This window comes from Rhinolophus sinicus, chromosome 15, assembly GCF_057876585.1.
Source record: "Rhinolophus sinicus isolate RSI-liver-muscle chromosome 15, RSI-T2T, whole genome shotgun sequence".
NCBI lineage: Eukaryota > Metazoa > Chordata > Mammalia > Chiroptera > Rhinolophidae > Rhinolophus > Rhinolophus sinicus.
The window spans coordinates 1,959,043-1,974,282 of NC_142515.1; the positions used below are offsets into that span (position 1 = coordinate 1,959,043).

At 48.1% G+C, this 15,240-nt stretch overlaps 1 protein-coding gene across 1 annotated transcript in view; it reads right to left on the reverse strand.

Moving 5' to 3' along the window:
* Window positions 1–12,421, reverse strand: part of GLRX3 (glutaredoxin 3) — a 29,224-nt gene extending 16,803 nt beyond the window's left edge. The window contains exons 1-2 of the mRNA XM_074338793.2: window positions 12,265–12,421; window positions 6,954–7,062 (exon numbers count right to left, since the gene is read on the reverse strand). Coding sequence (XP_074194894.1) covers window positions 6,954–7,062; window positions 12,265–12,353 — 198 coding nt within the window. The 5' untranslated portion in view covers window positions 12,354–12,421. The remainder of the gene's footprint in view (window positions 1–6,953; window positions 7,063–12,264) is intronic.
* Between the last annotated feature and the right edge of the window lie 2,819 nt (window positions 12,422–15,240).

Sequence of the window (15,240 nt, forward strand, 5' to 3'; positions counted from 1 at the left end):
AGGAAATAAGATTTATTGATAAATTACATTGTTAAAAGTTGTTTAAATACATGTGCTGTATTTCTCAAAGACTGAAAGATTTCTACTGGGCTTGAAAGACCACTTCTATCTAGTGCTTAAACCAACCCAGCCTCCCCGCCTAAATGCACCGTGAAGATAAGTGCAGGCACCACCATTTGTTTTTGGTCTGTATCTTCCAACTCATATATTCTTGGGTGCTCGTTGTTTTTAGAACATCCTTCTGAAACAGTATTTTTAATTATTTTCATTTTTTAAATGTATTTATGTGAAAACTATATACATTTAAATCAACATCAACTGTTCAATACAAGTGAAAAAAGAACAAAGACAAAAAGCACTGGGAGACAGCTATTTAGAACAGACGCTTTCTCAATTTTAGAAACTTTGGAGCTGTTTTCTTTCCCACAATTCCGCAATCAGACCAAAGCGGAGCAGAGGCGGTGACGACACAGGCAGTTCATGATTCTCTTTCCATCGAGCGCCCACCATACACTGGGCACGGGCTAGGCTCACGTAGGATCCCCACCTTTGGTATTACTGGATTCTAACAGAAAGGATACAATCCCAAAAAAGGGCAGGAGGAAGTAGAAACAGGAGAATACAGTCTTTAACCAGAACAAAACAGGTAGCATCCTGACTCATAAAAACCAATTCCTATAGGCTTTCAAAAGCTGATGTCTTCTGCTGGGTTTCAGTGGGGTCCCTGACGGATAACTCTCCTGGGAAGCAAACGACCCTATTGCTGTCCCTGCTGCAGCTGGGAGGACCACTACATGTGCCTCCCCCCACGGGCGGGCTCCCGGAAGACCAGCTCTTAATGAGACCAAGGCAGTAGTGACAGACAAACCCTCCTGAGCACAGGCCTATCATCAAAGGCAAAGCCATTCCTGGGACACCAAGGGCATCTGAGCTCCGGAAACCTTTGCAGCACTGAAACTCCTCAGAAATGTTCTTGATGGATGTAAAATATGAGTGATATGTAAATAGAAAATAAGTATATAAGTACTTTTAAATGTTCTGCATTCAGAAGAGATCAAAGACGGTCAAGACCAGGTGCCTTTCCCAGAAGGCCGACTCTGCCACAGACCACGTGTGCCCTTTACATAAGCCTTGTCTACTTGGGTACAACTGGAAAGGTGGCCGCATATCATCACGTCAACCTCACACCTGGCTAGGGACAGAGGTAACTTGTCCAGACACACAGTTAATAAGTAGATGGGCCGAGAGACAAACCCAAGGGTGCCTGACAAAGCCCGTGCAGCTTTCACTACACTAAGGTTAGTTTTGTCTACAACGACAATCAGAAAGAAAGACTCAGTGTCACAGACAGGATTGACACATGACTTCAGGACAACCAAGCACGCACATTTCCAGAACGGAATCCCACAGACAGAATGCTGCCGGTGGGAACCACTTGCTTCCTGTACCGTGAATCTCCAACCTGGACCCTTTCCACGCAGCGTGCCGTGGGTCCGTGGAGAAGGGGTGAGCAGAGGCAGGGAGGTGTCACCAGCACAAGATAAAGCCAGGGGGAGGGAATTCTCTCTCCACAGTCTACTCCAATTTACCCGGGGTCACCGAGGCCAGTACGACAGTAATGGCCAAAGCTGTGGTTTCACTCAGGCCAGACGAGGCTCTAAGCGCGTGCGTCTCGTGTGCTGACTCACTGAATCCTCACACCATCTCGGTGCTGTCATTACACTCAGCTCAGGGAAGACACTGCAGCTTTGAGACGTTAGACGTTGCTCAAGATTCCAGCACCGCTGAGTGGCGGACGGAGGCCGCCTAGCTCCAGTCACGTTGCCATTTACCAAACCCAGAGATCACTCACTTTTCCTCATTTTACCAACCTCTCAGTGTCATTCACTAAGCACGCGGCACTGAGCTGGTGACACCCTTCGCTTAGCTTTCCATTTCTTCTTCCCTCTCGAGCTCTCACTCATCTCTGGCTTCTGCCTGCACCTCTGGCCAACAGCCGCATGGCCGCACAGCCCAGGCTTGGCTTCGCGCTTGCTTGTCCTCACCCCCCGCAGCGGTCTCATCCAACCCACAGCTCCAAGGAACCCAATACGGCAACGACACTCAGTGCAGTGTATCCAGGCCACAACTGCCCTGCCCTCCCCTCCGGGTCTGCGCTCGACGCGGCACTCGGATCTCTACTAGACATCGCCCACTAACCATGGTCTTTCCATGTAATCCATCCAGTTGCTCAAATCAAAAAAAGACAACCCTGATTAATCCATTTTCCTCCCCACAACATCCAACCCACCAACAGGTCATCTGAATTCCCCACCAAAACATAAGCCGACTCAGACAGGCCATGACATCATTTCAGTGCTCTCTCCCTGCTAGTGTCCCCTGGCCTAGTGACACAGCCTCCCCCTGGTGTACCTGCTTCTCGTCTGCACCCTTACCCCCTAAGGTATCCTCCAGGCAGCGGCCAGAGTCAGCGCCTTAGCACTTGGACTGTCATTCCCACTGCACCCGGGCGGGATGAAGCCCCCCTGGCCCTGGCCCACCTCTCCACACTCCCGGCACAGCTCTCCCCTCTCACTACCCGCCAGCCCACCGGCTGCTGCCGCTCCCCTAACACCTGCACTGCTAAGCCTGCCTGAAAGCTGTGCCCCAGCGCTCCCAATGACCATCTCCTTTTCATGGCTCCTTTACGTTTCTCCGCTCTTTCCCGCCCAACCTAAACAGAGCCCCATCTTTCATAGCACGCCCATTTATTTCTTCTGTAGCACTTTTTACTATCTGCAATGACCTTGGTGACAAGTGACCCATGACTGTCTATACCCTTTCTGCTCTGGACGCCCACTGACTAGCATAATGAGTGGCACACAGTGTCTCATCAATGAAGTCTGACAGACTACTGAACAAATGGCGGTCACTACTCCAAAGCCGAACAGGACAGAAGACTTGCCGGTGGCAGCACTGTGGCACCGCGGTTGAGGAGGGAACGACTAAACCTACGTTCAGGGACATTTTGTTAAACCTCATACAGAGGTTTCTTTCTACCCTGTGACGTGTGATATAAAAGGAACAATTTTCAAAATCATATTCTTTCTGTCAGTCAGTCACATATAAATTTCAAAATGAACATTTAAATTAACATTTTTGGTAACTTTTTTTAAGCCTCTTGCCAAATGTAGCCCAGTAACAGCTAATAAACTAAGTTAACTGCGTTATTTTTTTCCATGATAACATAGATGAAAACTAGGATATTTTTAAGATTTAACAATCCTACCAGAATTATGAGACATTTTTAGAGTTCCTAAAAAAATGAATCCTACATAAACAAGTTGGTTGATTTTTCTCTGACACTGAAGAATAGGAATTCAGCTAGTTAGTTGGCACCTAGTTAGTTGGCACCTAGTTAGTTGGTACCTAATTAGGTGACACTCAGTTACTTGGCACCCAGTTAGTTGGTACCTAGTTACTTGGTACCCAGTTAGTTGGCACCTAGTTACCTAGCCAGTTGGTGACCGTCTGGAGATTGCCCTACATTGTCTGCTTACACACACTAATTGTACAGACATTTAAACAGTGTAAACTACAGAAATTACCTATACCGATTGTACAGACCTTCAGAAATTAAACAGTGAGCTATATCTTTAAGACACTGCACATTTAAGAAATCAAACTATAAAGGTTGCTATTTTGTAAAGAACCAAAAAATACAAATTTAAGTATATAACTCATTCTGTATCCTTGACTTTATATCTGAAGTTATAATGGACATAAAATGCAAGTACAGCAGCTATCATACAAACAAGATTAATAGTAAATGAAATACGATAGTGTGAAATCTCCCTGACCAGATGGCTGGTAAGACTGATGCTGAGAATTTCATACTAAAGTGCATCACATGGTAAAAACGAGGGCCCCAGCCCTGTGGGATCCGGGAACTGAGGCGGGGACAGAGGCTGGCAAGGGAGGTGGGAGCCACCTGCACAAAGGAGAGCGATTTTAAAAAATGGTAGGTAACGGTGCCTACACTTCAAGCACCCACCACCTAGTCAAGAAGCCAATCAAAACAGGAACTAAAGGACAAAAATACAAGGTATTTCCTGACAAATAGTTCAACCAATGGCACAGACTAAGTTCGGAGACTAAATAAACAAATAAATAAATAAACGAGCCAGAGGGGTACACAGGGACGGCCTCACACAAAACGGTTCGATGTGACTATCACTGCTATACACCTCTGCTGGACACTGTATCTTGAAAGATTCTATCTACCAAACAACTGATTAAATGATAATGTGTATTCCCACTTTAGGTCGTGCTAACAAACTGACTTGACGTAATCGGAAAAGCAAAGGCATTTGACATTTTCATTAACTATTTAATTTTATTCAGTAAAAATAAGGTTTCTATGAGAACTGTAGTAACAGAAACCATTCATGTGTCTCCTCTAAGCTGCGGGAGGAAGGAATGCGAGGCTGGGACCCAGAGCCTCAGGACGTGACTAGACAAGCTGCCGACGCAGGTGTGTGGGACCCCACGCGGCATCGACGTGGCCCCGAAGGAGGACACGTGCACGTCACCAGCACGTCACCAGCCCGGGAAATGGGGGGGTTCAGATTCGGTGATGTGAGCACCAACTACTTGGACCCAAAATGTATGCTAACTTTTCTCAGGTATTATTTTACCATCTTCTACAAAATGAGAAATTGCTGAGGTCACCAAACTTTACCATCAAACTATTAAAAACATCAAGTTTAAGATCCCCTACTAATGATTCTATAAATCTAAATCATAGAATGAACTAATCGCTATACTTCACAAGTCAAAAGTGCCAAACTATTGCAGCCATTAAAAAAAGACTAAGAAATCAAATTAAAAGTCACAGAAATAGCAGAACATCCGTTCTATAGCCCAGAAGTTTCGAAAAGCTCTCATTATTGGGAAAAGAAAGCTGTTTTCAAATGAACCACATGCCTCTCTTACTAGGAAATGCCAACAGACGTTGCAAATATTTGACTCCACATTTGCCCGCCGGTGTTTAGCCACTGTGGCCTTTTAAATGGCCTACCTCACAAATTCCATGCAAACTGTCTTTGCCCTGGACGATGTCTAGTGAAAGGAAAACCGTGCCATGGAATGACTACCTGGAAAGTCACTGTGCCCGCACAAGCGCGCACCTGCGATCACCGGCCCGGGAATGGCAGGTGCAGTGGGCTCAGGTGTCCACAGGGAAGGGCTTCCCAAGCTTGGCTTGCTGACACACTTAAGCACCTGAACAACTTAAAGTCTCTCTGCCAAGTCTGGTACCAACGTGAGAGGGAATTCTATAGTCACTTTAAATAAATCATTCAGATGGCACCTAAGAACAATGTGCTACCCAAACCAGTAACATTAGACACATAAAAGCAGACTTACAACAATTACCATCATCTTGATTAATCTTATGATTGAAATGTTTAATCATTCATTTCACTTGTAATCATTATCTTTTATCACTGACCAAACATGCAGTTTTAATGTCCCCTTCTATTATTTATATGGGACATTTTAGGGTGACAGTCTAAGGTTACATTACACGTTTCATTGGAATTTTAAATAAGTCCTTAAATTTTAAAAAGCTAACCATTATATTCACACTCGCTCTGTCTGCATAAAGAAACACTGGAAGGATTCATACAAAATTAATACAAGCAGTTACTTATGGGGTGGGACATGAGGGCCGAAGTGAGAAGGCGGGCAGCGCCTACTCAATGCACACTGACACACCGGGGGCGCCTACTCAATGCACACTGACACGCCGGGGGCGTCTACTCAATGCACACAGACATGCTGGGGGTGCCTACTCGATGCACACTGACATGCCGGGGGCGCCTACTCAATGCACACTGACACACCGGGGGCACCTACTCAATGCACACTGACATGCCGGGGGCGCCTACTCAATGCACACTGACATGCCGGGGGCGCCTACTCAATGCACTTCGACCTGGTTTTGATTTTCAAGCCATCTAAGTGCAAAGCACACTGACCTATACAGAAACTGTCTGAAAGTTATATACCTACTGTACAAATGAATTAGCCCGTCCAAATTCAGTGTTTTCTGTTTACACAGAAAATGCCATGCAGTCAAACACAGCGCTGTCATTTTTCACCCATACATAGGTGTACTTGCCCACATGTCCCATGAACTCATAAATTCTGTTTTGAAAAAATAAGGCTTTGGTTTTTTGTTTGTTTGTTTTAAATCCTAAGCATTCAGGCTTTGAAAACAGGGTGTGTCTCCCTTCCCAATAACTCATTTCTAAGATTCTCAACTCCTATGTTGGCCACGCTGCCTAAACCAGCCTGGAGTCCTGACGACGTTCACTAGCTAAAGAAATGAGCTCCTCCACAGGTGCAGTGACCGCCTCCCTGTACTCACCCGCCCAGCGGAGGCACGAGGGACACACAGCACGCAGAACAGAGCGAAACAAAGCAGGATACACGTATCACGGAGCACAAAGCCAGAGAGACTGCCTGGCTTCCTTTGTCCTCTGCTTCCTCAACTAGTGAGAAAACCGGTCCGTTTCTCTGTAGTGCTACCCGATCCAGACAGCAACGTCCTCCTGTTCCGTGGATCCCCGCACCTTACACCCCTTCATCCCTTTGCACATCGCACCCAGCTTTCCAATGAAACACATCTTGTTACTCATTTTCCTATATTAAACCACGGTCATCACTCAGAAACTCCCGTGTTGCCATCCTGCTCCCTCCTGCCCCACGCACACGTTAGGAGAAGCGTGGTGGGTCTCACAGTACTCAGGACTTCAGAAATGCAAAACCATTTTAAGATTTTTATGCAGAATCTACTGCAAAAATCACAGAGCCCAACACCAATGATAAACGTGTGGAATTCCACACCACTCCGTTCCTATATTCGTTGATATAAACTCATAAAAGACACGACACTGGAAATGAAGTACCTTCACAAATGAAACTTGGGGGTGTTCTTTGGCCAACTCTGCCATGACGTCGTTCATCTGAACACACTGTGGAGCCCATGGTGCCCAAAAATGGACGACAAGGAGGGACCTGTAAGGCAATAAAACGCAGTTTTTAAAAATTCTGGTATCTTCAGAAATAAGCAAATACTGATATAAACTAAATTCTATCACCAAAACACAACCTTTATGAGATCTGCCTGAATGCTTTTCGTACTGCTAGAATTTTGTTATATTAAACACAGACTGACATATAAGGACTTGCAAGGTCTTGAGACTATTGTCTATGAATTTCCAAGGTAATGCTATTTCTTGAGTCAATACTTAGCTCATATGAAGTGATTCTGAATATTCATCCATCTCAACTAATAGTCACATAAATCCACCGTATGTTCAGCCCTTAGGAAAGGTGGAGACGAGGTTTCTGCAGTAGAGGCACACTGTGTGAAAAATGACTGTCAAAGCATGCTTATTAATGCTAGTGTTTACCTTTTTAAACACGATACTCTGATGAAGGGGCAAAATTGTGCCCTTAGGAATAGAAATGTTGAAAATGAAAGCATGCAAGCAGAAAACATGGGAAAATGGAACTGCTTTTTACAAAGATATACTTTTGTACCATGCTACAAAAGACTGTAAAAATTGACAGTATGAACAGACAGAACAGTGGATTAATTGTTGGTGACCTTCGTAGGAATCTGTGCACATCTACCAACTATTTTCATATAAAATTATCTCAGCAAAGGTATCTTTAAGTCTATCCTCATATACAACTGCAAAACACTTTAGTTTCACAGAATCCTAAGTTTAAATATAATCCCCCAACCAAAAAAATGTGAAAAATCAGGAAGAAAATGTTTTAAAATACGTTACGTGGAGAGCGGAACCAAGGACAACTAACCCGTGGGCAAGGAAAAGACTTACAAACACGCTGTAAAACCAGACCAGTGCAGGTGAGGAAGGAGAGTGGAAGCAAAGGGTGGCAATGGGGGGTTCCAGGAAAAGGAAGGCAGGATTTGGAGACATTGGAAGCAGAGTCTACAGAAAACACTAAGTTTCGGGCTCAGGTCTGATGGCTAATGGGGGCACCAGCCAAGAATCAGAGTACAGAAGCCGCCACCCGGAAGAAAAGGAAGGCGAGTGAACTGCTGGCAATCAGGAGCGCAGGAAAGAAGTCTGCCCTTGATCTGCAGACGCGGGAATCAAATTGTCCATGCCGGCATCACGCTCACTCCCCAATGCAGCAGGACAAAGAAGGGGCCAAGGGCAGAGCCTCAAGGCCTGAGTTACAGGCCAGATGGAGGAAAAGGAGGCAGGCAGTGGGCCAGAGAAGGGCCCTAAAAGGCACAGCGAGATGAGCGCCTCACAGAAGTCAAGAAGGAAAGAGGGACAATCCCCCAGCGCAGCAGGAAAGGACAGCCAGCAGAGGCAAGAGGAATTCCAGGGGGTGGGACAGCGAGTCTGATGGCAGGATGTGGAGGGCTGACAACCAGGAAGCACAGGCCACTGAGAGATCTGGCTGTAAACAGGGAGGGAACGAGGCGAAGACAGGATCTCGGAAGGGGCTTTTCATTAGAACCAGAAAACCTGGACCATTTATTTTGTGAGGGGACAGTACAAATGGACAACGAGAGGCTGAAAAAGACACAAGAGACAGCTGAGGATGCAGGGTCTTGGTGGCAGGAGATGGAAAATCTAGAGCACAGGCTCCACGTTGGGAAGAGGGACTGTCCCCTCTGGATCAGAAGCAAAGGACTCAAAGAAGGGTAAAGCCATAGATATATGTGTAGGTGTTGGGGGGGGGGGCAAGTAGGAGGAGAGCTTGGGAGACGATGCTTCTGGAAGTCCTGTTTCCCCAGGTGGGAAGCACGGTCTTCTTCTGAACCAAAGGAAAATGGACGACAGGGGTCAGAGATACGACTGACACAGAAGGGAGGGTTGCCCAGGGGCACACAAAAGGAAGGTAGGAGGCTCTAAAGGAGGACCCACCTAGGGAAGACCCCCATCTGTGTGTTTTCCTTTGTACCCAGCAGAACTCAGAAGTTTCCGTGTGTGAGCAGGTGGGCCTCAGCGTCCACGGCAGACACTAGAGTGTGTTTCCAGCACTGTTTCCTCTTCCTGTCCAGCATCTAGCTAGTCTACGTTTCCCAGTGTTCCTTGCAGTTGTTTGGGGCCCTGGGTGTGAGTTTTGGCTGATGGGATAAAGGTCAGAAGTAATCTACCTGGCCCTTCAAAACCCTCCTGCGTGAGTCTCTGCCCACTCCAGTCTCATCACGCAGAGCCTCTGAGAGAATGAAGGGGTGCCCCAAAGCCTAAGGGACGGCGAAAAGGAAAACGGTCCCCAAAGGATCCGTGGAAGAATGCTCATAGCAGCTTCGGACACAAGGGGCAAATCCTAGAGAAACTGCTGTACGTTCATACAGTGGAATGAAAAGAATCCAACTATGGCTACTTGCAACAACATGGATGAGTTTCGAAAATATACTGAGTAAAACGACAGACCAGGAGCTGTGTGACTCCATTTACATTAAGTCCAAGAACAGGCAACCGGAGTTACAGTGACAGAAAGCAGATCGGTGCTGGGGAGCCCTGGAAAGGGGCTAAAGAACTTTCTGCGGCTCTCCGTCCTTGTTTTGAATGATAGCTATTTGTGTGTATACAACTGTCAAAATTCATCACATCTAACAATTAAGGTCTGTACATTTTATTATAGTATGTAAGTTAATACCTCAATTTTTTAAAAGTTAGGATACCACTTTTTACCGGATCGAAAAAAGATTTTTTAAATGATAATATTCAATGATAAGAAAGACGGAGTGAGACAAGCACTTTCATATCCTGCTGGTTCAAATTAAATTGGAACTTGTCAGAAATTTCCCACTTTCAAGTATCCAAAGAAAGTATTAGAGACAAAGGTTTATGTGAATGAATACTTTCCTATTATTTTCCATAGCAAATAAATGCAAAAATGTATTGCTCAACAAGTTTTTTTAAGTCATATAAAATATTATAAAGCCATGAAAAAATCGTATGTTGAAGATTTTTTTAATGACATGGGAAAATGCTCACAACATAATTACATGTATTTTAAAAATTGAAATACATTACCAAACTTTTTAACAATATGAAATGACATGCAAAAAAGAAAATAAAAAAGTACACACATACAACTTAAATTTCATTACTACGAATGTGGCTTTTAAGAGTAATGTAACTTCCACCTCTGTGAAGCAGCAATAACCCAAATCCTGGGATGTTGGGAAGATCAAACAAAAATATAAAGCACTTTGAAAACACTCAAGAATGACATTAATGTTCACTGTTCTTGTGACTCATCCGCAATATTCTCGTATCTAGACGCGTAGCTTCCACTTTCCAGTTCAGTACATGGTGCCTAATGTCGTAAGGACATAAACCTGAAACAAGCATAAATGCTATGTATCACCCTCTCTTGGGTTACACGGAACAGCACTGTCTCCATCTTCACGGACAGCCCAAAATGCAGGGTGCACTGTTTAAGGAAAACCTTTAGAGAAATCCTGATTCATGGGATTTCAGACAATGCCATGAACCTGGGTTCTTCATCAGTAAAACAATTTGTGCTCATTACTGGCTGTTTCTATTATTACAGGTGTTCTGCTCCGACAGTTATTCATCTGCAGGTAACACAAGCTACCACTTCTTAAACACTAGCACATGCTAGACTCTAGTAAACATTTTACAAATAGGCAAAACCTTAATTACTCTGCAAATGGATATTAATATCCCCACTGTACAGACCACCTGAGGTTTCACTAACATGTAAAACATGTGATTGAGTTAAGCAAAGAAAAATTTTCAGTTCATGTGAAATTTTAAAACTGAGAAGTGAAGATTTGGAAAGTAGACTTTAAATTATTACATTAACGAATGCTATTTAATAATTCTTAAATGCTTTGATTTTCACAAAAAGCTGCAGAGATTTGTTCCTTCCCCACATAGAAGGCATCACTTCCCATGTGCCCAATGAAACTCTCTCTATGGAAAAGGTGCACTGTTTTGGAGTCACTTCAAGTACAGACCAGTGACAAGAACACATCCAAATAGTACTTACATTTAAATTTTTCCTGATAGTGATACCTTAAGGACCTTAATGTTTCAAAAAATGAAATACACAAAAAGCAAAATGGTCTTCCAGATGGCAGCAAGTTCATTTACTGAGGGCAGGTCCACACAAGCCCTGCTCATTTTAAGAGGCCACCTCTGGTGACTTCATAACTGCGCTGTTTTCAGATGTGTGGAGCGCGGGATGAACCAGAACCCACCTTCCATCAATGAGTAGACGTCACCCCCTCTCCTTTTCAAACAAACCGTTTTCCAGGTACCCCTGAAACGCCAGAAGAGCTGTGTGGTTAACACTTTTAACTCCATCCCCTTCCTAAAGCACGAAAGGCCGAGGACCAGCTATTCGCACCCTCCCCATCCTCCACGAAGGCACTGCGCCCCCGTCTCACCTGCACACGCCACCCGAGCTACTCGCCCAGAGCAGCACCTGTCTCTAACTCAAGTTCATCAGCAAAACTACCGCATTTAGGTCCGTGAGCATCTGCTGCGTGCGAGCGCCGCGCCCTCCGCTCCGTCCAGAAAACGCGGAGCGAACGCTGACCGCTCGTGCCCGCGAGGCCGCGCGGGGCGGTGCCCGCAGCAGCCGACTGTGCGCCCAACCGCGGGGCGGGCACTGTCCTGCCCCATTTCACCGCTGCGGACACCGAGGCCCGGCGACGGAACCTGCCCGGGGGCGCACGGCTGGCGCAGGCTGAGCAGGGCACCGGCTCCGGGCAGTGGGCGCTGGAGCCGCTCCGCCAGGGCCACGCCGAGAACGGGCGTCCCGGGCGGGAGGCCCCGACAGAGTGCGGTTGGCACGACGGGGCCCGTTCGTCCCCAGTCGCGGACCGCGCGCCCGCGCCGCCCCGGCGCCTTCCCGGCGGGAGGACCCCAGCGGCCCGCGCGGCCAACAGGAAACGCGGGCCGCGGCCCGGGGCGGCCGTAGGTGCGGCTGCCGGCGGCGCCCCCCGCGCCCCAGACGCCCCCGCAGCCGGCAGCCGCGCCGGCCCCGCCCGGCCTTCCTCCGCCGCCGCCGGTCACACCGCGGAAGGGGCCGCGCCGGGGCTGTGCGGCCGGACCCGCTCCTCCGCCGCGGTGAGGGGCCAGGGCCCGGGGCCGCGCCGGCCGCTCCGCCTGGGCCGGGCCGCGCCGTCCCGCGAGGCCGGCCTCCGCCGCGACGCTCACCCCTGCCGCCCGCCGCCCCGCTCACCTGGCTCTGAGGCGCAGGAGCTCCTCAAACTGCTGGGCTGAGCCGACCTCCACGGCCAGCGCCGCCGTCTCGGCCGCTCCCGCCGCCATGCTGCCGCCGCCAGACAGGAGCAATCGAGCGCCGGCGGCCCGGGGGGCGGGGCCTCCGGCTCTGTGCGCGAAGCCCCGCCCCCGGGCCCGCCCCGCCCCGGGCCTGCGCCTGCGCCTGCGCCAGCGCCAGCGCCAGCCGAGACGAGGACACCTGGGGACAAGCTTCCGGCTGCTTGAGCTTGCGCACTGCTCCTGAGCTTCCCGGCCCCGACGGCCAGGAGTCCTGCCTGCGGGGCTTTCTGCTCCGTACCTTCCCTGCACCTCCCACAGCAGCTGGGACAAGGATGTGCGTGTGATGTGAGTGTAAGTGAAGTCAGGTTTGCACAGAACAAAACAAAAATTGAACCTAAAATGAAATTACACCAAGGTGAGGCTGGATGGGCGGTCAGGGAAAGAGAGGTTGTGCCATCTCGGAACCTCAACACGGACGAAGACCTTCGAATTCGGACCTGAAGGACCCGAACCCGAGTCCAGCGGTGCCCCCCACCACCCATTGTGACCTGGAGCAGCGCCGCCTGGCACACGGCCCAGCTCCGGGACCCCTGCACCTCCCTCACTCGGGCCTCCAGGTCCCCATACTCTCGAACCTCGAGCCCTTCCCTGGCTCCCTGGGCATCGCCCTAATGTTGACTCTCCAGGTGCCGTCCTCCCACACTTCTCAGGCCCCGCACACACTCTCCGGCCTGAGTCATGTCCATGCCCTGAGTATCCTCCATCTCGACGGCAAGTCCCTCCACCCCCAGAGCCCAGTCGCCATCTGCTTTGGGGAGGGCTGTCTCCTCTTGGAGGACCCCACACCACACCTGGCCTTTTCTCCAAAGCGCCGCTCCTGTTGTAGCTCCCACGTCACTGACAGTTCGTGCTCCCACCCAGACAGGCGGGGCTCCTCCTGGACAGCCCTGGGGTTCTGGACAGGCTTTGAGGGCAGGCCCGATGGAGCCTTCCGTCGTGTCCAGGGCACCTGTGCCGCTTCTCCACGTGCACATCTCACCGGACTGGAATTGTGCTGTCTCCTCCAGCAGCTCAGTTCTCGTGGAGGCAGGCAGGGATGTGCGTACCCCAGCGTCTGCATTAGAGCCGGGCAGAGCCGTGCTCAGTGCGCGCTCGCCACGCGCAGCTACTGGAAAAGTGGGCTCACTGAGTTTCAAAGATTTAGTAGTACCAAAAAAATAATCTATCTCATTAGTAATTTTTAATTGATTGCATGTTGAAATGATAACATTTGGGATATATTGGGTTTTGTGAGACATGTTATTAAATTTAATTTTCATCTTTTTGTATTTTTAATGGGGTTGCTAGAAATTTAGTTATGTAGTGACTTTCATTTGCGGCTCACCCTAGATTTTCCCTTGGCAGCGCTGTTCTGGTCATTGACAGTGACGGTTAGGAGCCCATTAAACATGTGCCTCACCCTGAGAAATAGGTGTTACTGACAATGGTAAATTACAGTGTTTGAAATGCAACAGGAGAGCAATGAGGAACTGTTTTGTTCCTGACTGTGGTGGGAGATACTCAAACATGTGATAAAATTGCATAGAACAAAATATATACAAACAAGAACAAGTGAAACTGGGCAATTGAAAAGAATGGGTCGGTTGTATGGATACCAGCATCCTGGGTGTGGCACTACTACAGTTTTGCAGGATGTTATCTTTCGAGAAAGTGTACACAGGTCTCTTTGTATCGTTTCTGATACCTGCATGTGACTCCACATTATTTTAAAATAAAAAGGTTAGTTACTCTTTTTCTTTTTTCTTTTTTTCTTTTTAGTAAAGGAAACCGAGAGATTACTACGGGGGGGGGGGGGGAATTCAACGGGGGAAAAACAGCATGTTGCAAAACAGGGTTAGGCTCCAGTAACCATTTTTAACAGAATTATATGTACACAAATATATAACTGTACATGGCTGTATGTAGCATAGGAAGAGGCCTTCAGGAGGGTCTCCCCAAAGTGGTAGGAGAGCTCGCCTCCAGAGAGTGAAAACGGGCGTTTTAAAGGGAGGACCTTCATGCCTCACATTGTAGTCTTCTGAGTGTCATTGGCGTTTGTTTCAAAGAGCAGAACTGGCCTTGTAATTTAAAAAACAATGAAATTGTAATGCACCAGGGAAATGTGGTCTATGGCTCTTTTTCAAAAACAAAGCAAAACAGTAAGCAGCCCTCTAATGTGGCTGTTTTAAAAATCCTGATTTTTCCTTTAAATGGAATTTGCCGAAAGCAGCATACACCAGCTACAGAGCGCACTCCCTACTTCAAAACAAAAGTTAGGAACATTCCCAGACATTTCCAGTCCTGCCCCCTGCTCTTTTTGCAGTTATCACTGTTGGTATCAACAGGCCTGACATCAGCAGATGACGCCTGAGCTTGAAAATGCTCTCACGTAGGCAACAAAGACTGCTCCATTCGGCTTTGAGCCCGAGCCGCATGTTGGGGAGCTGTGGCATCTGGGTTCCAAGTACATAAGTGTATACACAGGTATATGGTGGTTTCAGCCTTCCAAAGCGGTTGCACACGTGCCTGCATTTAGCATTCTGTGCAACCTTCAGCTGTAAAACCTTCACTGCCTACCCCACTTTATAGCCAAGGAAACCGGCCAGACCCACAGCAGGCAAGGGCCAGCGAGTGACTGTCAGGCCTCACCCCGGGGCCTTCCCGTTGGGCTTCAAGCTCGTCTCACTCCCACTGCCACCCCATCCCACGTGCTGCTCCAATGTTGGACAGCCCAGTCCTCTCTCTCTTGTTCAGGCCCAGAGGAGAAAACTTGTCATTGTCATATTAAACTGGTTTGGCCTGTTGCTTCAGTTACACTCTGGACTTGGCTTTTCCTTGCGCCCCTATTAGTGCTTGAAAGCTCAAAACCACTGGAAACCAAGATACGGGGGCTGAT